Consider the following 26,237-nt stretch of genomic DNA (forward strand, 5'->3'; position numbering starts at 1 on the left):
ATATCTTCTTTTGTGTTCAGAAGAATAAAGAAATTCATACAGGTTTGGAACAACTTGATGCTGAGTAAATGATGACAGAATCTCTTTAAGGGAGTGATTCTTTGGTCCATTTTATCAAAAATTGTCCAATCTTTTAAAAAAGTAACAGTACTCTGTAAAAAAACAACAACAACAACAAATCTAAATACAACAAAGATTATTGTAATATTTTTTATAAGCAAATACTATTTCTACTTCAAAATTTCATGTAGAAATTTTGCCATCCATGTAGAATTTTTTGCTGTTTGTTGTCAAAATTGTTTGCAGTTTCTTTGTAATTATTCATGAAATTTACAAGCAATTTCCAAATGTAAAAGTTTTTTTTTTTTTTTTTTTTTAAAGTAAATCGTTTTTTCAGTCTACATTTCTCCTCAAAAAGCTGCACAATTTTAATTATCATCCATGCAATACGTGCCCCACACCAAAGTTTAACATTTAGAGTTCAGGGTTTGTATTTGTATACAATATGTATGTACGGAATAGTGATAGTGATATTTGCCTTAACATGCACTGCTAATTAAATCATGCAGTCTTGTCTTTTATATTTAAAATTTCCCTCACAGCGCCATTTCGATACGGCGAAAAGTGTGCCAAGGGCTTCTTGTAGCACACGGGACGGCACCGTCCGATTTCAAAAGGCTTAGTCCATCAAAAGAGCTTCATGTGTTACATGTATAATGCATAAAAATTTTTTACTCCAAATGTTCAGTCACATGAATTTTGAGTAAGACATTGCTGGGGGCTTGACGTCCTCAGAGGCAGGACCCTAAAAAGGGATTATTTTCTTTCTCTCTCTCCCACTCTCTCTCTCTTAGAGCTTATTCCTGCGAGGAGGAGACGGGGAGAATGTCTTGGTGCAGTAGCCCAGTGACACATTGCTCTGATCTGCCTCCAGCAATACCACCAACCCCCCGTCTCCACCCGCTTCCACTCTGTGCTAATGTCAAATCCTACGAGTCACTCCGCTGGTTGCCACAGTAACCAACTCACCTTCCTCTTGCCTGTCAAATCACACCTAAAGAGACAGATGCGTCTCGTAGTGAAGAGTCAGATAGAATGCAAACCGCAAAATAGACACATCTCTGAAATAGCTAAAAGCTCGATTTTTGTTTTTCGTTCAGTACAATGGCAGAAAAAGAACAGCTGTCAAGGAAAGAGAAAGGATGGTGGTTTGGGAGGGGGGGTTCTGGGTAGGAAGTGGGTGTATCAGACATGACAACCCGACTTTTGCGAATTTGCAAGCTTCACAGGACAGCTGTATTCCGCAAAAGAGCGTCTGGCTCTCTGTACTGTCTGTCTGCCGCAGAGCACAAGCTGTCTGCGCGTCACAGCACTGCGGGCGGCAGCCACAGAGGAAACACAGCCTTTTGGCACCTGGGCGTTTAACCTGCATTTTACTGCATGTGCTGACAGGCAATTAAACCGTAGCCAGGGGCTAATTACCTCAGATAGCAGCAGCTGCAGTTGAGACGAGAGGTAAAAATTCGAGCACATCAAAAATGGCGTTTGTTCGCTTAAATTACGAAGATGCACGTTAGCATGTCTGACAGCATAAGACGAAAGATCTGTGATTAGAGGATTTATGTAATGTGGGTTCCTGGAAACTTTATCACGTTTTTGCACAAGGGCAAATGTGGCATTCGGGGAAGATGTACAGAGCTAAAAGAACAATGTCAACTCCACAAAAGCGTAATGGAGTAATTGTCGGTCTCCACGGTAACATTCAATGCACATTGTTCAGGTGGAGCAGCTGACAGAAAGACCATTACGTACTAACCCTGAGAGAGAGAGAGAGAGAGAGAGAGAGAGAGAGAGAGAAAATACCCCATTTTTGCATCCTTTTCATCACGTGTTGTGCAGAACATATGACATGTAAAATGTTTGTATTGCTAACGAACTAGCATTTTCTGGTTGGTTGTGCTTGCTAAGGCATTATTTGAAGAGTTTGGTTCCAAAACGCAATAACTCCATTTGGATTATTTTGAGTTAAAAGGTGTTTTCTTTACCAAGAAAGTGGCAAGATGAAAACCCTTATTTTATGTTTCACACTTTCACATAGTATCTTTTGGATATAAAAACATAAAAAATTCAAATCTACGTTCAAATCTACAAAAATTCAAATATTCAGGCATTTTACTAAAAATACATTCAGCCGTCGCTCCCAAAATGGTCATCTTGTTAATGTTATGAATTATTTGTCATTACCGATTAAAGAGTATCTGGCCGAGTACATTGGTATTAAAAACGGCTTTTAAAAAAGTCTTTAATGTTTACAGTGCGTAAAATGGTGCGCTGTGATTGGTTGAGCGGATATATCGCTTTCTGCAGAAAAAGGAGACTGGCGTTTGTCGTGTTTTGGGAAGAAAGGGAGAAAACATGACAGAATAACACGACAGATACCGCATTTTGCGCAAAATTAATAAATGTCTTTATTACCGACCACATACAATATTGATTTTGGCGGAAACTCAATTTTTTGAAAATGGCGTTTATCGCATTTTGGAACCAAACTCTTCATTTTTTTACTCTGTATATATAAAGTAGACCCTTTGACCCTTTGATCTGACCCTTAAATTTATTTTTCAATCTAATTTAATGTAGTCAGGTTGATTCAGTAAAAATATTGTTGACCGTTTCATTTTTAAATGGATAGTTCACCCAAAAAAAAGAAAATTCTGAAATTCTGATTCAAAAAAATTCTGTCATAATTCCAAGTTGTTCCAAATCTGTATGAGTTTCTTTGTTCTGTTGATATTATATATATATATATATATATATATATATATATATATATATATATATATATATATATAAAAAATAAAGGTGTAGTATCTCATTTTTGGCCCTCTTAAAACAAAATGCATGCATTTTGCAGAAGAACATTGTTTTGGTTGTGCTCGGCTCTGTGTGACTGTGAGGATGAATATGGTTATCTTACTGCTAATAAAACATTCATTACTAGGCTATATAACCAGTTTATATGGGAAGGATCTCAAGCTGACTAGCTGAAGATGTTTAGATACCCATTAATAGACAAGGTATTTCCTTGAAAATTCATTCCAACACAGCGCTACAACAACCATACCGAAATGAGCCTTCACAATAGATAATGCTTTACAAGAAACTCTGTTAGAGATCTATATGGCAATGCATCTGTTCAAAAAAAACCCTTTCTCAGCTGTTGAGTAATAAAAACGCCATCTCCGCATTGCTTTTACATTTCAAATCACTCAGTTCTTGTATTCTCCAAAAAGCAAAGCCAATGTTGATTCTTGTTTTATTACGAGCTTTGTCATGTTTTCTTTTTGTCAGCAGACTCTCCTCTATTCACTTTTTTTTAAAAACAGATGATTTGAGAGAAGTTTTGAGATTAAGCATGTCAACCTTTCTCGCTCATTGTGACAGCTAACCTATGCCGCTCACACACGCGTCAAAATAGCCGTAGTTCTCTATTTACGGTTATGACGGGACAGACACGGGCGAGTGACTTAAGTACACAATTTCCCGCCAGAACCATCCCGCTAGGTCTACAATATAAACGCTTATAATGGGCTTATCATAGTAAATCAGGGTATAAGACGGAAATTTGGAAGAAGGGTTGATGATATATTGACTCGTTATTTAAATTTTGTTAATTTTGAACAAAAAAAAAAAAACGTTTAACAAAAGACAAAACAATCCACTTGCTTTGTCTTTGTTGAAAATCCTCAGTAATTTTGTATGCAGCCTAGTGCGTCTAGTTGACATGGGGAAGTGTTGTCCAGAAGTCCCGAGATACAGGTAACCGTCTGTTCCTGTTTACTCTGACAGAAATGGCAGTCCTGCCAGCAGTCACGAGGGGATGGAAACTTCCCCCCTGGAGCAATTAAAACCTGAGGATAATTGACAGGGTGTTATCACACTTCATCTCTCCACTAACTCGAGAAGAGAGAGAGAGGTGCACAAAGATTATTTGCAAATAAACCTGGTCATCAAATATCCATTTCACAGAGAACACATTGAGGGCCTCTGCCCCCTTTAAGTTTACACAGATTCTGTACCTTGTAGTGTGTGAGCGTCAAAGCGTAAATCAATTTATCTACATCTCATTTGGCACATGCTTTTATCCAAACTGACTTACTGTGCATTCAAAGTAAAATTTTGAAAAGTAAAAAAAGGAACTGATCCTGTGACATTGGCAGAAATGTGAAGTGTTTTTTCTCTCCAAAAGGAGGCTAACAAAATTTTTTAGTTTTAATTTTAGTCAATAAAGCTGTACTATTTTATTGTCATCAACTCCTCACTGTAAATAAAACTCATTTCCAGTAAGCAGCGTTATAAAAGATTAACAGGATCTAATTTAGCACATGATTTGACATTATAGGCTTCAGTTCGCTGCAGTTTTTTATATCCAGGAGTTTAATGAACTGAGCACAACAGCAAGGACACGTGCTCTCACACTTACTGTTGTACGCTTTCATCTGTCCATCTATCTTTCATTTGTCTCTTTCTACCCTTTCGCTCTCCATCACTCTCTCTCTCTCTCTCGCACTCGGTCCTGAATATTTAATGTCTTTGAATTACAGTGCCTCTCATCCATAATGAAGAGATATCAGACAAATGGAGCTTCTGCCTTCAGTCGCTCGTTTCGCAGCTGAGGAGCTAAATGATTTTAAGGGTCAGGTTTGTTTGAATATCTAATCCAGATTCGGTCTCCAGGGCGGCTGTGTGTTCCCTGACTCAGCTGGATAAATTTCCTATCAGCTGCTGCTAATCACTGAGATGGATTGCAAAAATGAAACCTCAAACCACTGGGAAGGTAATCATGTTATGTAGAAATTATTATACACTACCGGTCAAGCATTTGGAATAATTAAGATATTTTAATGTTTTTGAAAGAAGTCTCTTATTGCTCACCAAGGCTGCATTTATTTAATTAAAAATGCAGTAAAAACAATAATATTTATTACAATTTAAACAAACTGTTCTCCATTTGAATATATTTTAATATGTAATTTATTCCTGTGATGCAAAGCTGAATTTTCAGCATCATTACTCCAGTCATCAGTTCACAGGATCCTTCAGAAATCATTCTAATATACTGATTTGCTGCTCAGTTATCAATTATAATATAATGAAATGGGTATTACACTGGTATTATGGTAAATATGAAATTGTGAGGACTCATATTTAAAATAGCTTTAAAAAAAACATACTAAACAATGTTTTTTAAAAAAATGTAAAAATGCAGAATGTTTTCTGTGATGGGTAGGTTTAGGAGTAGGGGTAGTGTAGGGAGATAGAATGTACAGTTTGTATAATATAAAAACCATTACACCTATGGAATGTCCTCACTAAGATAGTAAAACAAACCTGTGTGTGTGTGTGTGTGTGTGTGTGTGTGTGTGTGTGTGTGTGTGTGTGTGTGTGTGTGTGTGTGTATATACAGTAACAGGAAAGGCCACGTTACCCTGACAACAGCAGCTGCTGTCAACATCTCACTCTCTGACAAATGATGGTTTTACAGCCGTGTTAATTGCATTCCATCTCTCTCTCTCTCTCTCTCTCTCTCTCTCTCTCTCTCTTTCTGATAAAGACTGATCAAACTGAAGCTCACTTATTAGCATGATTAGGCTTTATTAAATGCCTGGGTCTCTTGCTCTTGTTTTTTTTTTTTTTTTTTTTTTAGGAAACTTGTGTTTTGTGTTGTTTAGAGTTATGAATCAGCTGAACAGTTTAGGTTAAAGGTGCTAAAGAGGATGTTTTGTTTTATACATTTTTGCAATATTACTTGAAACTGTGTTTACTAACTGATAAAAGACTATTTATTAGGTGCACTGAAAGGAATAATATTAATATACATCATCTGTGCACGAAGTAGGGCCTTAAAAAAAAAAAAAAAAAAATCGATGATCGCGTAAACTATTGGCCCTCTGGCTTGTCAATCACTGCCATTATGTTCCTTGTGCGAGACGTGCGCGGCTGCGCGATCCAGTAACTTTCCACACTCTACAGGTGGCGCATGCAATGTTTTTGTCAGGAGACAGGAGTAACAACTGCAGATTATGAGTTACCTGCGGTGAGTCCGACATAATGAATCCACTAACACGACACAGCGAATGCCGGTGGTAAACACTCGTGTTCCAATACTCGTGCACGAGTTTTAGGAGGCGTTCCCTCGAAATGAGCTGTGAAGGAGGGGGTTGTTCTTACGCATGTGCTCATTTCAAAAACTCACTAACAGTCTTTGGTTTCTCAGTCGACAAAAAGATCCTCTTTAGCACCTTTAAGTTTAGTGTACAACGTTTACACGACAAAGATATACTAAAAACAGATTTTTTTTTTCCTTTGTACAGATGGGAATGATATCAAAACTATCCCCATTAACGCGGATCCACAAAAACAACTCAAAAAAGCTGTATTACACACGCCAGACAAGTAGTTGGCGATGTCACTTTGTAAAGAAAGACTACGCGCCTGCGCATACGTATTCTTTTACAGAGCCCTCGTCTCACGCATGCCTATCCACCTTATTTTTTACAGTTTACTGCACTTTGGTATTCTTCTCGTTATTTGCCTATAGCGGCTAATAAATCAGAAGTCTCATAGAAAACACCTTATTTCCGTGTTAAAAATAAGGTACCGTCACCATTTTCACAGATTTGCGTTTTTGCAGTTTACACACAGATGATAACTAACGTTTTAAAAACTTTCACTTTGAAACCCGTTTTCAAAAGTTTGCATTTTCAGGCCACCAAAACGCTGTTGTCGTGTAAATGAACAGTTCTTTGGCATGTGTGTTCCACATTTAAGTGAGCTGAATGAATATGAGGTCTATAAAATCATGTGGTGTAAAATGAGTCATTATGAGTTTGTATGAATCAGCTAACAGAAACATTTCAGAACCTGATTTCTGGGGATAACCTTTGGTAAATGCCACATCAACAATATTAGCATTAAATATGATGTTTAATTTCTTTTAAGCATGGTTTTAGCAGGTGTACAGAATTAGACAGTGTGGCTTGTTTAGCCCATGATTTTATGAGGTCAGAATCTTCAAGCGAAGCAGGGACTTGTTTGTAATTGCTCACAAAATGTTTGTGCTAAAACAGATTGTACATTTGACAGGCTTATGTTCATTTAGGTTTTATTTCAAATAAATGTCTTTCTTTTGAACTTTCTATTCAATTCTGCCTTTATAACTCACAACTCTGACTTTATATCAAACAATTCTGACTTTATAACTCACAATTCTGACTTTATATCACACAATTCAGACTTTATATCACACAACTCTGACTTTATATCACACAACTCTCACTTTATAACTCACAATTCTGACTTTATATCACACAACTCTGACTTTATATCACACGACTGACTTTGTATCAAACAATTCTGACTTTATATCACACAACTCTGCCTTTATATCACACAACTCTGCCTTTATATCACACGACTGACTTTGTATCAAACAATTCTGACTTTATATCACACAATTCTGACTTTATATCACACAAATCTGACTTTATATCACACAACTCTGACTTTATATCACACAATTCTGCCTTTATATCACACAATTCTGCCTTTATATCACACAAATCTGACTTTATATCACACAACTCTGACTTTATATCACACAATTCTGCCTTTATATCACACAATTCTGCCTTTATATCACACGACTATGACTTTATATCAAACAATTCTGACTTTATAACTCACAATTCTGACTTTATATCACACAATTCTGCCTTAATATCACACAACTCTGCCTTTATATCACACAACTCTGCCTTTATATCACACGACTATGACTTTATATCAAACAATTCTGACTTTATAACTCACAATTCTGACTTTATATCACACAATTCTGACTTTATATCACACAACTCTGCCTTTATATCACACAACTCTGACTTTATATCACACAACTCTGCCTTTATATCACACGACTATGACTTTATATCAAACAATTCTGACTTTATAACTCACAATTCTGACTTTATATCACACAATTCTGACTTTATATCACACAACTCTGCCTTTATATCACACAACTCTGCCTTTATATCACACAACTCTGACTTTATATCACACGACTATGACTTTATATCAAACAATTCTGACTTTATAACTCACAATTCTGACTTTATATCACACAATTCTGACTTAATATCACACAACTCTGACTTTATATCACACAACTCTGACTTTATATCACACAACTCTGCCTTTATATCACACAACTCTGACTTTATATCACACAACTCTGCCTTTATATCACACAACTCTGACTTTATATCACACAACTCTGACTTTATATCACACGACTATGACTTTATATCAAACAATTCTGACTTTATAACTCACAATTCTGACTTAATATCACACAACTCTGCCTTTATATCACACAACTCTGCCTTTATATCACACAACTCTGACTTTATATCACACAACTCTGCCTTTATATCACACGACTATGACTTTATATCAAACAATTCTGACTTTATAACTCACAATTCTGACTTTATATCACACAATTCTGACTTTATATCACACAACTCTGCCTTTATATCACACAACTCTGACTTTATATCACACAACTCTGACTTTATATCACACAATTCTGACTTTATATCACACAACTCTGACTTTATATCACACGACTATGACTTTATATCAAACAATTCTGACTTTATAACTCACAATTCTGACTTAATATCACACAACTCTGCCTTTATATCACACGACTATGACTTTATATCACACAACTCTGACTTTATATCACACGACTATGACTTTATATCAAACAATTCTGACTTTATAACTCACAATTCTGACTTTATAACTCACAATTCTGACTTTATATCACACAATTCTGCCTTTATATCACACAATTCTGACTTTATAACTCACAATTCTGACTTTATATCACACGACTATGACTTTATATCACACGACTGCCTTTATATCACACAATTCTGACTTTATATCACACAACTCTGACTTTATATCACACGACTATGACTTTATATCAAACAATTCTGACTTTATAACTCACAATTCTGACTTTATATCACACAATTCTGACTTTATATCACACAACTCTGCCTTTATATCACACAACTCTGCCTTTATATCACACAACTCTGACTTTATATCACACGACTATGACTTTATATCAAACAATTCTGACTTTATAACTCACAATTCTGACTTTATATCACACAATTCTGACTTAATATCACACAACTCTGACTTTATATCACACAACTCTGACTTTATATCACACAACTCTGCCTTTATATCACACAACTCTGACTTTATATCACACAACTCTGCCTTTATATCACACAACTCTGACTTTATATCACACAACTCTGACTTTATATCACACGACTATGACTTTATATCAAACAATTCTGACTTTATAACTCACAATTCTGACTTAATATCACACAACTCTGCCTTTATATCACACAACTCTGACTATGACTTTATATCAAACAATTCTGACTTTATAACTCACAATTCTGACTTTATATCACACAATTCTGACTTTATATCACACAACTCTGCCTTTATATCACACAACTCTGACTTTATATCACACAACTCTGACTTTATATCACACAACTCTGACTTTATATCACACGACTATGACTTTATATCAAACAATTCTGACTTTATAACTCACAATTCTGACTTAATATCACACAACTCTGCCTTTATATCACACGACTATGACTTTATATCACACAACTCTGACTTTATATCACACGACTATGACTTTATATCAAACAATTCTGACTTTATAACTCACAATTCTGACTTTATAACTCACAATTCTGACTTTATATCACACAATTCTGCCTTTATATCACACAATTCTGACTTTATAACTCACAATTCTGACTTTATATCACACGACTATGACTTTATATCACACGACTGCCTTTATATCACACAATTCTGACTTTATATCACACAACTCTGACTTTATATCACACGACTATGACTTTATATCAAACAATTCTGACTTTATAACTCACAATTCTGACTTTATATCACACAATTCTGCCTTTATATCACACGACTATGACTTTATATCAAACAATTCTGACTTTATATCACACAACTCTGACTTTATATCACACAATTCTGACTTTATATCACACGACTGACTTTATATCACACAACTCTGACTTTATATCACACGACTGACTTTATATCACACAACTCTGCCTTTATATCACACAACTCTGCCTTTATATCACACAATTCTGACTTTATATCACACAACTCTGACTTTATATCACACGACTATGACTTTATATCAAACAATTCTGACTTTATAACTCACAATTCTGACTTTATATCACACAATTCTGCCTTTATATCACACGACTATGACTTTATATCAAACAATTCTGACTTTATATCACACAATTCTGACTTAATATCACACAACTCTGCCTTTATATCACACAACTCTGCCTTTATATCACACAACTCTGACTTTATATCACACAATTCTGACTTTATATCACACAATTCTGACTTTATATCACACAACTCTGACTTTATATCACACGACTGACTTTATATCACACAATTCTGACTTTATATCACACAACTCTGCCTTTATATCACACAACTCTGACTTTATATCACACAACTCTGACTTTATATCACACAACTCTGACTTTAGAACTCGCAGTCACTGATTCGATTCGTAAAGCTCCGAAGCAGTGTTTTGAAATCGGCCCATCACTATATTGTTGAAAAGTCGTTATTTTGTTTTTTTTGGCGTACAAAAAGTTTTCTCGTCGCTTTATAATATTAATATTGAACCACTGAACTCACATGAACTGTTTTAAATATGTTTTTAGTACCTTTATGGATCTTGAAAGAGGAAGTGTCATTGCTGTGAATGCAGGCCTCACTGAGCCGTCAGATTTTATCAAAAATATCTTAATTTGTGTTCTGAAGATGAATGAAGGTCTTACGGGTGTAGAACGACATGAGGGTGAGTAATGAATGACATTATTTTCATTTTTGGGTGAACTAACCCTTTAATTAATAAGAAAAAAAGTAGATCAAGATTCGTTTTAGAATCGGAATCGGATCGGATCGTGAGGTGACTAAAGATTCCCACCCCTAGTAAGCACTTTAGCAGGCACCACTAACAAAATATTTATTTCACAAATACTTTTATGTGATGACTCAAAATAATGTGTGAACAGCTTGAATAAAACAATTCACTATATTGAACCAGACTTCACAACATTATCAAATACACACTGAAGGCTTTTCTCTGCAGTTCACGTTGCAGACAGGCCGCTGTCAGGCGAGCTGGATCGTTAGTATTGATCACACTCTATTGTACAGTGCACACACACACACACACACACACACACACACACACACACACACACACACACACTTAAACCAGTTAACTGCTCAGATACCTTCTGGACTGTCGTCAGAGCCGAGGGAATGGATTCATGTTGATTGTGTTCAATGTTTTTGTCTGTCATTTGGAAGGTGACACATGCTTGATCTTAAATGTGATGTTTGAAACTCTGTTAAAGAAGGCGTATAATTTCCCTTGCTCTTTTGAAACAAACTACTCTGACATTCACCTTTTATTAACATTTATGGAAGCTAAGCTGCAAATTTGGTCTTTCAGAAATCATCATGGTGTTGTTGATATCAGTCAAAACCACAAGCTCATTAGCATATGACCTCCCATATTTACATATTAATGCTTATTCAGAATTCAGCGACTTGTCCTGCATGACAAACAGCAGTGTTGAACTATAACATACACAGATGTATGCCAGTCATAACAATTACTATAACATAATTTAATATGGAAGCTTGTTTCTACCATGGAATATGACTTTTTTTCCTCAGAATTTTGAGTTTGTATCTCACTATTCCTACTTTATTGCCCGGTTTCACAGACAAGGCTTAGGCCTATAGTCCCAGACTAAGATGCATGTTTGAGCTGTTTTAACTGAAAGCAACTTGCACTGACAGATCTTAAAATATGTCAGTGCCAATGTTTTGTCTCAAGATTCACACCAGTAATGTTTTTTTTTTTTTTTTTCTATTGCACATTTTAAAAAGCTACTTAATTTAACTAAGGCCCAATCCTAGTTTAATCTAAACCCTATCCTATAACTTGCAGTTGCAAATTCAGATCTCACAGTTCTAATACAAACTCGCAATTCTGACTTGCAATTCTGACTTGCAATTCTGAGTTTAGACATAAACTCTGAATTGCGAGATATAAACTCGAAATTGCAAGAAATAAAGTCAGAATCGCGAGAAAGTCACAATGTTTTTTGTTGTTGTTGTTTTTTTAATTCCATTACGGAAACAACCTTTCATAATTTACTGTACATATACAAGACTTACAGTAGCAGAAAGTTTATTTTTATTTATATTATTTAATTTATATAAATGAAACAAGTTGTTTTTATTAAACTTAAAAAATAAGTTTAAGTATAAGTTTAATTTTATTAAAGTCTTAGTCTCAGCATAGTCTCACATTTACAATTCATAACAATTATATCATAAAAATGCATACAAGTTAAATTGTTAATTAGCAAAACTATAAAATATGTACGTGTGGGTGTTTTGTGGTGAAGGGGGTTAGGAAAATGCATTGTGGGAATATGTGCCAGTTTGTATTGATTTCAAATTGTGTTGTTTGTTTGATTTGTTTCAATGGCGAACAAATTATATCTTAAAGGATTAGTTTACTTCAGAATTAAAATTTCCTGATAATTTACTCACCCCCATGTCTTCTGAGATGTTTATGTCTTTCTTTCTACAGTCAAAAAGAAATTAAGGTTTGTGAGGAAAACATTCCAGGATTTTTCTCCATATAGTGGACTTCACCGGGGTATAACGGGTTGAAGGTCCAAATTGCAGTTTCAGTGCAGCTTCAAAGGGCTCTACAAGATCACAGCCAAGGAATAAGGGTCTTATCTAGTGAAACGATTGGTCATTTTCTTTAAAAAATTAAAATTGATATACTTTTTAACCACAAATGCTCGTCTTGCACTAGCTCTGCAGTCCGCCACGCATTACGTAATCATGTTGGAAAGGTCACAGGTGACGTAGATGGAAGTACCGCAGTAGGGCAAAAAAAATCTCATTTTCTCCTCCAACTTTAAAATCACCCAACATCATTTGACCTTTTTTTTGTAAATGCCGTCTGGGATTGTGTAGAGCCCTTTGAAGCTGCGTTGAAACTGCAGTTTGTATCTTTAACCTGTTGGTCACTGTTGAAGTCCACTATATGGAGAAAAATCCTGAAATGTTTTCCTCAAAAACCTTCATTTCTTTTCAAATGAATAAAGAAAGACATGAACATTTCGGATGACATGGGGGTGAGTAAATTACCAGGAAATTTTAATTCTGTACTAATCCTTTAAGATTTTTAATGAGTTTGACTATGTTGTTTGCTATTGTTTTTTAAGAAGCAAAAATCACTTACTAGCATTAAAACTAATCTTGCTGCAGAGGGTTTTAATGCAGTGGCAAAAAGAAAAGTGTCAAAATTGCATTGTGGGATGTGCATTAAAGATCAGTGAGGAGCATTGTATGGCTTTGGTGTGCTAGTATTTAAAGGAAAGAAGAAAATGTGAGATTGCAAGAGGGAGAAATGGAGAAATTGGCTTTACAGGAAGAGAAAGGAACCCAGTAACCTGTCATTTCGACACAGTTAAAGCACCTCAAATGCTCCAGCTATCAGATTAAGAAACTGGGGCACACAGCTCCCCTATCGGCTCTTCTGTAAGTATATTCGTCCTCAACGTCTGGCCTTTCGTTGCACCATCTCAAATACAAAATGGCACGGGATAGTAATGCTACTGGGTTAATAATCTCATTCTAAATAACCTGAAACGTCGTCTCATTCTCAAGACAAATACAGCAGCACATTAAGAGTGACTGTTAGTAGAAATGTAATTTGCTCGTGCTGAAGTATGTTTGAGTAAATGGGAGATAGCTGCAGAGCCGGGCTCTGACAGAGATGTGTGTGTGTGTGTGTGTGTGTGTGTGTGTGTGTGTGTGTGTGTGTGTGTGTGTGTGTTTCTGCTGCAGTCGGCACACATACACACAGTTATTTTCCTTTTGTCACTGAAGACAAGCTGTCTTCTTATATACTAGCACTGCTCGCATGCAAAGGAACGAATAAACAAGTACTTCACATATCTCTTTAATGTGATGTGTCTTGCTGGATTCGGACTGAAGGGATGTGAAAAAAATTAGAAAACAAGTGCAGAAGATTGTGATATGAACAGTGATGATTGTGATGTCTTTTCATGTTCTTAATAGTCTTCTCAAAATATAATAATATAATATAATATAATAATGTGTGTGTATATATATATATATATATATATATATATATATATATATATATATATATATATATATATATTTAGGGCTGTGAAATGATTAAAATTTTTAATCAAATTAATCAGAATTTTCAGTGGATTAATCAGGATTAATCACTATTTGCAATTAGGGCTGGGCGATATATCGCATGCGATTCTCACGCGCATTTCGTCAGTAAAGCCGGTTCCCTGATTACCGCTAAATCGCCATCACCTGCTTTCAAATGGAGCGCCATTTAATAGCCAGAGCCGTAGTTCACTGATAAGCCACGTTCATATCGCAGATGAATCGCCTTCGATAATGAACGCGATATTTGCGTGGCTTATCAGTGAACTACGGCTCTGTCTATTAAATGCCGCACCATTTGAAAGCAGGTGATGGCGATTTAGCGGTAATCAGGGAACCGGCTTTACTGACGAAATGCGCGTGAGAATCGCATGCGATATATCGCCCAGCCATATTTGCAATTACACCTGAATCCTAACCATTTTTTTTTTTCTGAAATGCATACCAAAAGATAAATAACATAAATAACAGTTAATTTAGTCTTAGTCTTGTGCCAAATGTCCTTGTTAGTTTTAGTCACATTTAGTCCTTCACATATCTTTTTTGTTAGTTTCTTGATAACACACCGTCGCCATGAAAAACAGAGCGTTGCCATGAACACACAGGAGTCTAACCGTAGAGACGGAGCGCACTATTTTCTTTAGCGGAAGCAATACAATCGTTTTTAAATCAATAAACTCCTTTTTAAATCATAATTTTGTGTCAAATTATTGATTTATTTGGTAGGTAGCAATGTAATAAGCGGGATCCGAACTCGTTCTGAATATTTTAAAGGTGTAACAGCTGATGAAAAAGCAGAGACGATTGTAGACGAAAATTAAGAGAGATTTTATCTTAGTTTTTATTTTGTGCAAAACATTTTCGTCTCGTCTTTTTTCGTCAAATTCATGTTAATTTAGTCTTAGTGAGCGTTTTTGGACAGTGGTGCAGTCTTGCCATCGTCTCGTTTTAGTCATGAAAAAAAAGGTCGTTGACGAACATATTTCGTCTTGTCTGACGAAATTAACACTAATTGACTTGGTTTAATTCATTCCAGAAAATAATCAAAGCAATGTTATTTGATAAGTTACAGACTGATTTACCTGCATGGGTAGGATTTACCATACAACAGGGGTACTCAACAGGCGGCCCGCGGGCCGCATCCGGCCCGTCAGCATTAAATTTGTGGCCCGCATCATGCTACATATAAATGTATTTTTATTATAATTTGCGTTCAAAATTAGCGTGAATATTACTTCGTTTTTTTACACGTACACTAGGGTAGGCGTGCAGTGCGCTTGACGCTGTAATCATCAGCAGAGAACGCATATAGTGAACGCGCGCAGCGCAGTTTTTCTAACCGCAAAGAACAATGTAAACTGAAGGCACTTTGCACGCGCGCATTGAATAGTTTTTGCACTAATTTACTTTGTCCACAAGGTGTCAGCACTGAAACGGGCTGTTGTTTCAGTCTGAAAAGAAACGGAGAAGACAGAACAAGAGTAACAACAAACACAATAGCCGACCGTGTTGAAGAGCGCTCGTTTGAGGGGATTAAAAGATACCAGCAACTCTAATTTTAAACAAGTACAAAGACATTTTATTGTAACTATTTGAGCGAAAAAGACTAGACAAGCATGAATCTCTCTAGTGCGCATGTGTCGAGCACTTGTGTTCGTGAACGCCATCAAAGGCTCGAGACTGTGCGCGCAAGTAAAAACAAAGTAACCTTATTTTTCCGTGATGAAATTCAGTTGACATTCCTCAAACTTTGCAAGTTGTCGAGCAGCATGAAAAACAAACCTTTTATTCTTAATGTCAATGTGTTATAAACAGAAAGCAAGCAGCGCTCCCATTACAGATCTGTCCTCACATCATTGAGCTCCCGGAGAATATCTGATTTATCATGTTTACAACATTGGTTATAGTTAAATAATTCATGAGATTGTGATTGAACATTAAAAAAAAGAAAGAAAAAAAAAGATTTTTGGATTCTGACCAAATTAAAAGGTAGGTAGCCTAATAATAATACGAATGATAAAACATTTATTCTCTGAGTATAAATAGGTGCTATAAAAAGTGTTAAAAAGGTGCAATGGAGTATAAAAAGACTATAAAAATTGCAATGTTTTTGTCTTACGGACAAACTCTCATCAGCCAGTGAACAACAGCCATACCTTAAATTTCTTATGAAAACAATGCAGACATTTCAAATGAACAAGGATTTCGTTTCATCAGTTCTTGTTTTTCTTTATGCATTTGTACATTAAGAATACAGCAAGACAAGCTATTAGTCCCTTTTTTAAATGCCATTTATCATGTTCAGTGACACTTTAAAAAGGACACCATACTATTAAGACTTAGCTAGATAATAAACTGCACTTTTAGCAAATAAACAGTAAAACTACAAATATTGTCTTAAGTAGGCCTAAATAAAAGTCTTACGATCAAAGTTATAATTTGTGGCCCTTCGCATTTCATTTGGTTAAAATGCGGCCCTCTTGGCCTCTGAACTTGAGTACCCCTGCCATACAAGCTTGAACAGCTCCGGTGAAATTGAAACTCCTTGTTACAAATCTTGCAAATAACCTTGTACTTGTTAACTGTACCATCATCATTCTTTTTATATTTAAATCCGTCAATAGGCCCACTTTGCTCACCTTGCTCCATCTCGCCTCTAGCTCCCAACCACTTCCCTGACTTTCCTGACCTGAATAATTTGTCACACTGCGCATGCGTGAAATGCGTTAAAATATATATAATAGTAATTAATAAAGTATATATGTGTGTGTGTAATTGTAAATTGCTATATATACACACACACATTTTATATATAATATATAAAATTATTCTACATGTATACATAAATACATAATACAATTAATAATATGAATATGTATAATATATTTGTTTAATAGTTATATATACAGCCTATATATATATATATATATATATATATATATATATATAGCCTATATTTAATAGTTATATATATATATATATATATATATATATATATATATATATATATATATATATACATAGGTGCTGGTCATATAATTAGAATATCATCAAAAAGTTGATTTATTTCACTAATTCCATTCAAAATGTGAAACTTGTATATTATATTCATTCATTACACACAGACTGATATATTTCAAAAGTTATATATATTTTTAATTTTGATGACTGACAACTAAGGAAAATCCCAAATTCAGTATCTCAGAAAATTAGAATATTGTGAAAAGGTTCCATATTGAAGACACCTGGTGCCACACTCTAATCAGCTAATTAACTCAAAACACCTGCAAAGGCCTTTAAATGGTCTCTCAGTCTAGTTCTGTAGGCTACACAATCATGGGGAAGACTGCTGACTTGACAGTTGTCCAAAAGACGACCATTGACACCTTGCACAAGGAGGGCAAGACACAAAATGTCATTGCAAAAGAGGCTGGCTGTTCACAGAGCTCTGTGTCCAAGCACATTAATAGAGAGGCGAAGGGAAGGAAAAGATGTGGTAGAAAAAAGTGTACAAGCAAAAGGGATAACCACACCCTGGAGAGGATTGTGAAACAAAACCCATTCAAAAATGTGGGGGAGATTCACAAAGAGTGGACTGCAGCTGGAGTCAGTGCTTCAAGAACCACTACGCACAGACGTATGAAAGACATGGGTTTCAGCTGCCGCATTCCTTGTGTCAAGCCACTCTTGAAAAACAGACAGCGTCAGATGCGTCTAAAGACTAAAAGGACTGGACTGCTGCTGAGTGGTACAAAGTTATGTTCTCTGATGAAAGTAAATTTTGCATTTCCTTTGGAAATCAGGGTCCCAGAGTCTGGAGGAAGAGAGGAGAGGCACACAATCCACGTTGCTTGAAGTCCAGTGTAAAGTTTCCACAGTCAGTGATGTTTGGGGTGCCATGTCATCTGCTGGTGTTGGTCCACTGTGTTTTCTGAGGTCCAAGGTCAACGCAGCCGTATACCAGGAAGTTTTAGAGCACTTCATGCTTCCTGCTGCTGACCAACTTTATGGAGATGCAGATTTCATTTTCCAACAGGACTTGGCACCTGCACACAGTTCCAAAGCTTCCAGTACCTGGTTTAAGGACCATGGTATCCCTGTTCTTAATTGGCCAGCAAACTCGCCTGACCTTAACCCCATAGAAAATCTATGGGGTATTGTGAATAGGAAGATATGCCAGACCCAACAATGCAGAAGAGCTGAAGGCCACTATCAGAGCAACCTGGGCTCTCATAACACCTGAGCAGTGCCACAGACTGATCGACTCCATGCCACGCCGCATTGCTGCAGTAATTCAGGCAAAAGGAGCCCCAACTAAGTATTGAGTGCTGTACATGCTCATACTTTTCATGTTTATACTTTTCAGTTGGCCAAGATTTCTAAAAATCCTTTCTTTGTATTGGTCTTAAGTAATATTCTAATTTTCTGAGATACTGAATTTGGGATTTTCCTTAGTTGTCAGTTATAATCATCAAAATTAAAAGAAATAAACATTTGAAATATATCAGTCTGTGTGTAATGAATGAATATAATATACAAGTTTCACTTTTTCAATGGAATTAGTGAAATAAATCAACTTTTTGATGATATTCTAATTATATGACCAGCACCTGTATATATATATATATAGGCCTGTCACGATAACTACTTTTTGTTGTGCGATATATTGCTCCAGAAATAATTGCGATAAACAATATTATTGTCATTTTAAAACCATTTTATGCCACTGAATATATAATCATAATATAACAGCATAATAATGCAAGTAGGCCTACTCACTTTCAAATGACAACAACCATTTCATTCTTTAGATCATGGAAATGAAGGATCAAAAAATGTAATATTCTATATAAAAAACTTGAATAAATGGTAATGGAGATTTTCCATTTACAGATTTTTCCCTGACATTATATGAACAAAGACATTTATATTTGCACGAACAGTGAATTGCGGCTTTGAAATCGAGAGCATTCAGACTTGTTCTTCCAAACTGTCTGTAGTTGTCAGGAAAACACTATAATGCCTCAAATAATGCCATTTTTTTCACCTGTCGATGTCTGCTCTGTGTAGGAACTGCAGATGATGGCATGATTGGCAAAATGTTGGTGACATTCATTATAATCTAAACATAATGGGCGATATATTGTGTCACCAAAAATGATTGAGGTCATGTACATATATTGCACGATAAGTCGATATATTGATTATTGTGACAGGCCTATATATATATATATATATATATATATATATATATAATACATTATATTATGTATATATATATATATATATATATATATATATATATATATATATACATAAATACATAATATAATTTATATATTTATATACATATATATGTATATATATATATGTATATAAATAAATATATAAATTATATTATGTATTTATGTATATATGTAGTATCATTATAATGTTTATATATAAAATTTATATATGTACGTATATACAATTTATATATAAATATACATTAGAGCTGCACGATTAATCATATCGCAATCGCAATCGCGATGTCAAGCTTGTGCGATTATATGACGCAAAATGCTGCGATTTTATGAAATAAAATAATAATTTAAGTTAATAAAAAAAAAAAAAAAATACATGTGTGGACACAACAACCCATTATCTGAGAGCTGTTTGCCCATTTTATACACCGCTAATAAAAAGAAGACCAGTCAGTTTCAGTTTAGGCAGTGGCATGTGTGGCGCGCACGTCATGACTTTTCCGGTGTGCAGTGCAGAGAACGGGTAAAGATGGATGCGGAGCAAACGGTCACTGAACTGGTGGCAAGAAAAAACGCTACCTCTGTTATATGGCGATATTTTGGCTATAAGATTATAAACCCAGATTAGTAGTGGTTGAAGAGGAAAGAGGATTTAATTCGGTATCGCACGCAGCGCTGTTATCGGTGCGCACATGACGCACATACATACAAGGCTCGCGCGCACAGAGAGAGAGAGAGGCGCGTTATAGCTCGCGAACTCCAAATTGATTTCTCTTTCGCATCCTCAGTGCACTTTGGATGGTCACATACACGCATTATGTCAGTCAAAATACCCCTCTCAGCAAGTATTCATGTAAACACATTCAGTTATGTCTTAATTGATCGAGGTGAGAATTCGGATGTATATCTGTCCGATGTGTGCGTGCAGGTCTTACTCTTAAAGTGACAGCAACCTATAAATACCTGCTGTTGTCTGTCATGTAAATCAAACAACAAAACACAGCTTTAACAAAGATTAATCTATATTAAATGTATACAATGAACAGTGTCATTTTACATTTAATTATTACATATCTGTGCATGAAAATTAATACTACAGTTAGACCTTATACTTTATTTGTAACTTTATGTAGTATTTATCTATGCTTGTTGTAATTGGTGTAGCCTACAGTATTTGTTCTTTTTACAGTCTGTTCACTTGCCTTTAATAATGTATTATTTAGGCTAGTAGTTTATGCTATGGTATCAGAATAGTTTAAGTGGGCTAAGTAATAAATGCAAAGTTAAGTTACCCCTATCCAATTATTATTTTTTTTTTGTGCTGATCTGAAAAATGATCTGATCCGTGACGTCATAACCGTGATGTGACCCGAACCGTGAGTTTTGTGATCCGTTGAACCACTACAGATTAGTAAAGAAACAAATATCTTAAATGGGATTATAACAAGTTTGCAGTAATACAAAGATGTTATTTAATTTCATTTTAATTTGAAAACGCTGTGCATTTGTTTGTTGTTGTTGCTAGTTTGAGTTGAGAAATACACATTTCAGCATTATCAGTAATCTGTGTGTGTATTTTCATTGAGAACCAAGCAAGATGACTCATGATACTATTTGTTTATTATATCGCTATCGCAAATCGCAATTGCAATATTGACCTCAATAATCGCAATATGACATTTTCCCCAAATCGTGCAGCCCTAATATACATATATACATAAATACATAATACATATATATATATATATATATATATATATATATATATATATATATATGTGTTATGTATTTATATGTGTATTTTAATATATATAAATTAATATATTTTAACATTTTAATATAATTATAAAATATATGTATATATCAATTAAACTATATCAATTAAATACATATTCATATTATTAATGTTAAGGGTTTTTCTTTTGCATATATTTAATAATTAATAACAGTATGTAGAGTATGTTTTTGTCAAACAAAACACAATAAAGAATTTTAACACTAATTTAATAAACTCATTTTAAATTTAGAAGCTCATGCTAGTGGTTTAAAAATCAGACAGCTCATTAATCTTTGCTTAGACAAAACGAACACTCTCTCGTGCACTCTCTCTCTCTCTCTCTCTCTCCACCCACTCGCTGTGTAAATTGTAGCTCGTCACACTCCACATTAAGTCCACGACTGGCAATGCCTGCAGGACCTCAGATCTGCGGTGTGTCATCTCTAACTGGGTCAGAACTCACAATAGCTTCATCTCGCCTTTTGGCTCGCTGTAGCTTCTTTTATTCATTGCTAAACTGTTTACTTATGGTGCTTGATTTAACACACAGACAGTAACAGACTCACATACACATAAATACACACACAGAGGCATTTTGTAATAAAATGGAGATTCTTTTGGAAAATAGCCCAGACAAAGCCCACAGGAGAACAAGAGCATCAGGAGCGGCTCAGAGGGGCATTTGAATATCTGAAATCTAGAGGGAAGAATCATCCTTATAGCTGGTCTTTACCACTCATGTTTTTGTACTATATGAATAGATAACTCAAAAATTAGAATGATCATTTACTCACTTTCATTTTCATATGATAAAAAATTTCATTTTTAGTTTTTGACATCTGAATTCAGTCTCTAGACTATAATAAACTATTTCTCTTTAGAAGTGTGCTTCTGCTTCAGGAATTCGTAGAAAACTGAGCTTTAAATGACGTAGTGGAATTACCTTCTTATTTGAGGGCTGTGCGATATGTTCTTGTTACAGGAAGTGAGACAAATTCCACCCCTCCGTTTTAGTCATGGCATAGAAAGGAGAGCAAATGGCATTCTCAATCAAATCTGACAGCGACGTCTCCTCTGAGAGGCATGGCAGAGCGTGTGGCGGCCCTGGCAGACATTATTCCTCATAAAGTTTTACGACCTGCATATTCTGTGTTATCGAACCATTAGCATGAAATCAGTACTTACTGGTACATGAGCGGCGGGGCAATCAAAACTGCACGTGACTGGCAGGAATAGCTGCGCTAAATCAGCGATTTCCTGCTGAGGCTGATGGGGAAAACAAGATTCTGTTAACCATGTCTGTAATGTCTCATTATGACATACAGATGCTACAGATTAACTGTGTTTAACGCTCACCAGTTAATTAAAGTTTACAAAGATGTTTACCTCACCCTAATAATATTGCGTTTTGTGGTTATAGGGGCTCGATTTCTCATAACGTCCACGGGGGCCCTGTACATCATAGATGTGCAGAAGGAGGACGAATTATTCAACTACCGCTGCATGACGAGACATCGCTACACATCCGAGACCAGACAGAGCAACAGCGCGCGGCTCTTTGTGCCAGGTGAAACTGTTTAATGATATATTATTATTCAGTCAGACGAGACATTCATTACTCCTGTTGCTTTAAAGTTTCTGTGAAAAAGCCAGAGACCAGTGAGTGCTAGCTAGAATCTAGATATATAACATGGCTTTTAATGTCTAAAAGGAGTCTGAACATTTCTTGAATGTCTGAGAACTTTAATCCAAAGTGGATGGACTGATAGACAGACAGAAAGACAGTCGGATGACAGAAGGATGGATGGATGGATGGATGGATGGACAGGTAGATAGACAGAGAGTAAGACAGCTGGATGGATGGATGGATGGATGGATGGACAGGTAGATAGACAGACAGCTGGAATGGATGGATGGATAGACGGGTGGATAGACAGAAAGATGGATGGATGGATGGATGGATGGATGGATGGATGGATAGGTAGATAGACAGACAGCTGGAATGGATGGATGGATGGACGGGTGGATAGACAGAAAGATGGATGGATGGATGGATGGATGGATGGATGGATGGATGGACAGGTGGATGGACAGACAGCTGGAATGGATGGATGGATGGACGGGTGGATAGACATAAAGATGGCTGGCTGGCTGGCTGGCTGGTTGGCTGGATGGATGGATGGATGGACAGGTAGATAGACAGACAGCTGGAATGGATGGATGGATGGACGGGTGGATAGACAGAAAGATGGCTGGATGGATGGATGGATGGATGGATGGCAAGACAGACAGACAGATGGATGGATGGCTAGACAGATATATAGACAGATGGATGTATGGATGGATGGATAGACAGACAGAAAGACAGCTGGATGGATGGATGGCTAGACAGATAGACAGGCAGACAGATGGATAGATGGATGGATGAATGGATGGATAGACAGATTGAGATAGACAGACAGACAGATGGATGGATGGATGGACAGGTAGATAGACAGACAGATGGAATGGATGGATGGATGGATGGATGGATGGATGGATGGATGGATGGCAAGACAGATGGATGGATGGATGACGACAGACGGATAAATGGATAGCTAGACAGATATATAGACAGATGGATGTATGTATGGATGGATGGACAGATAGACAGACAGCTGGATGGATGGCTAGACAGATAGAAAGGCAGACAGATGGATGGATGGATGGATGAATGGATGGATGGATGGATGGATGGATGGATGGACAGACAAAAAGACAGCCGGATGGATGGATGGATGGATGGATGGATGGATGGATGGACGGAAAGACAGCTGGATGGATGGATGGATGGATGGACAGATAGACAGACAGACAGATGAATGGACAGACAAAAAGATAGCCAGATGGATGGACAAAAAAACAGCCAGATAGACAGATAAATAGACAAGATAGATAGCAGTTTGAAATTCTATATAAATTAACACATTTTATTGCTAATAGATCCTACAAACTCAGCGCCAGCGATCCTCGATGGGTTTGAGAAGCGGGAGGTCATGGCGTCCCACAGGGTGGAGCTCCCATGCAAGGCCTCCGGACACCCCACACCAAAATACCGCTGGCTGAAAAACAACAGACCACTAGAATCAGACTCCCGTTTCCGCCAGAGCGTAACGGGCCTGCTGATCGAGAGAGCCCAGCCCAGTGACACCGGCAGCTACGTGTGTGAGGTGTGGAACATCTATGGAAATGCAGAGGTCATAGGTCGCCTCACTGTAAAAGGTATATATCACATTTCTCATTCCAAATGTAATTTTTTTGGTTTGAGTCAGTAAATTCTGAATATCTCATTGATAAATAATGTCACTGTGTTGTTCCAGAACCTCTTAAAGTGGTGGTCAGTCCGCGAAAGGTGAAAGGCAGTGTGGGCAGCCAAGTGTCACTAACCTGCAGCGTTACTGGCTCCGATGAGTACGAGCTCTCGTGGTACCGCAACGGCGACAAGATCAATGCCGGTGCCAATATACGAATGAATGGGATCAATAAGGAGAACCTTGTGATGGACGGGATGGCGAAGAGCGATGGTGGAGCTTACCAGTGCTTTGCCAGGAAGGCCAAAATGTCAGCTCAGGATTTTGTGCAAGTTATTTTAGAAGGTCAGCACTATCCCGGCTTTTTCATTTTGGTACATTTTGATTTCTTAAAGGGTTAGTTGATTGATTATTGACAGAATTTAAATTTTTTGGTGAACTATCCCTTTAAAGCTTAATAAAAACATCTCTTTCTGCAGATGGAACCCCTAAGATCCTGTCCGCCTTCAGCGAGAAAGTTGTCGGTCCGAACGAGTTTGTCTCCTTGATGTGTCACGTCAAGGGCACTCCACAGCCCGCCGTCACCTGGACGTTGGACGATGACGTTGTCATGAAGGACAGTCGGCACCGCATCGGTCACAGCATAACGCCGGAGGGGAACGTGGTCAGCTACCTGAACATCTCCCACACCCAGGTCCGTGACAGTGGGGTCTATCGCTGCACCTGCAACAACTCTGCAGGGACGGTCTCCTACCAGGCTCGAATAAACGTAAGAGGTGCTTGTCAGATCAACTCCTCCAAAACACACACATACGTATATTTCATTCTGCTCATCTCAAGTTCATACGTGAGACGAGGGCCTGACTAACATCTGCTGTTGTTTATTTTCTGCTGAGCTTTTTATTCTTTTAGTTGCTTTTTGGGTCATGTTCACTCTTTCATATGGCTCGGTGTGTATTTGTTTTCCTCTGTGTGTTTCCAACCACGGTTGTAGTTTTCAAGACTTTTTTTTTCTTTTAACCCTTAAATGCTTGACTGTTTCGCCAATCATTCTTACATATTCGGGTCTTTATTGACCTTATTGGTCTTTATTCGGGTCTTTATTGTTTCGTTTTCCGTCTAAATGAGTCGTCACTTCAGCATTGTGTATCAGACATTGCCACCTTGTGGAATAAAGGTGAATTGCACATATTCCGTCGTCTAAGATTCAATTCATTTTGTGCAGAAAAAATATACATACACTGATAGACACCTCGGGTCGTTAGCGACCCTATACAATTTTTACAAAAAATTAATTCAAAAATAGGCATCCTTTTATAACTAACTTTAAAAAATGAATGAGGAGGAGGGTAGTGAATGACGTCTCATGCATTTAAGGTATGCATTTAAGGGTTAACCATAACTTTTTCTTGTGTG

At 36.5% G+C, this 26,237-nt stretch overlaps 1 protein-coding gene across 2 annotated transcripts in view; it reads left to right on the plus strand.

Moving 5' to 3' along the window:
• dscama (Down syndrome cell adhesion molecule a) overlaps positions 1-26,237 on the plus strand; it is a 104,852-nt gene that overhangs the window by 38,868 nt on the left and 39,747 nt on the right. The window contains exons 1-5 of one of the 2 annotated variants that reach the window (XM_048180942.1): positions 22,508-22,828; positions 22,952-23,098; positions 24,514-24,792; positions 24,891-25,166; positions 25,301-25,597. In XM_048180942.1, coding sequence (XP_048036899.1) covers positions 23,035-23,098; positions 24,514-24,792; positions 24,891-25,166; positions 25,301-25,597 — 916 coding nt within the window. In that variant the 5' untranslated portion in view covers positions 22,508-22,828; positions 22,952-23,034. Of the gene's footprint in view, positions 1-22,507; positions 22,829-22,951; positions 23,099-24,513; positions 24,793-24,890; positions 25,167-25,300; positions 25,598-26,237 lie in introns of those variants that run through there. The other variant, XM_048180940.1, reaches the window with a different exon arrangement.

Source organism: Megalobrama amblycephala, linkage group LG2 (assembly GCF_018812025.1).
Source record: "Megalobrama amblycephala isolate DHTTF-2021 linkage group LG2, ASM1881202v1, whole genome shotgun sequence".
NCBI lineage: Eukaryota > Metazoa > Chordata > Actinopteri > Cypriniformes > Xenocyprididae > Megalobrama > Megalobrama amblycephala.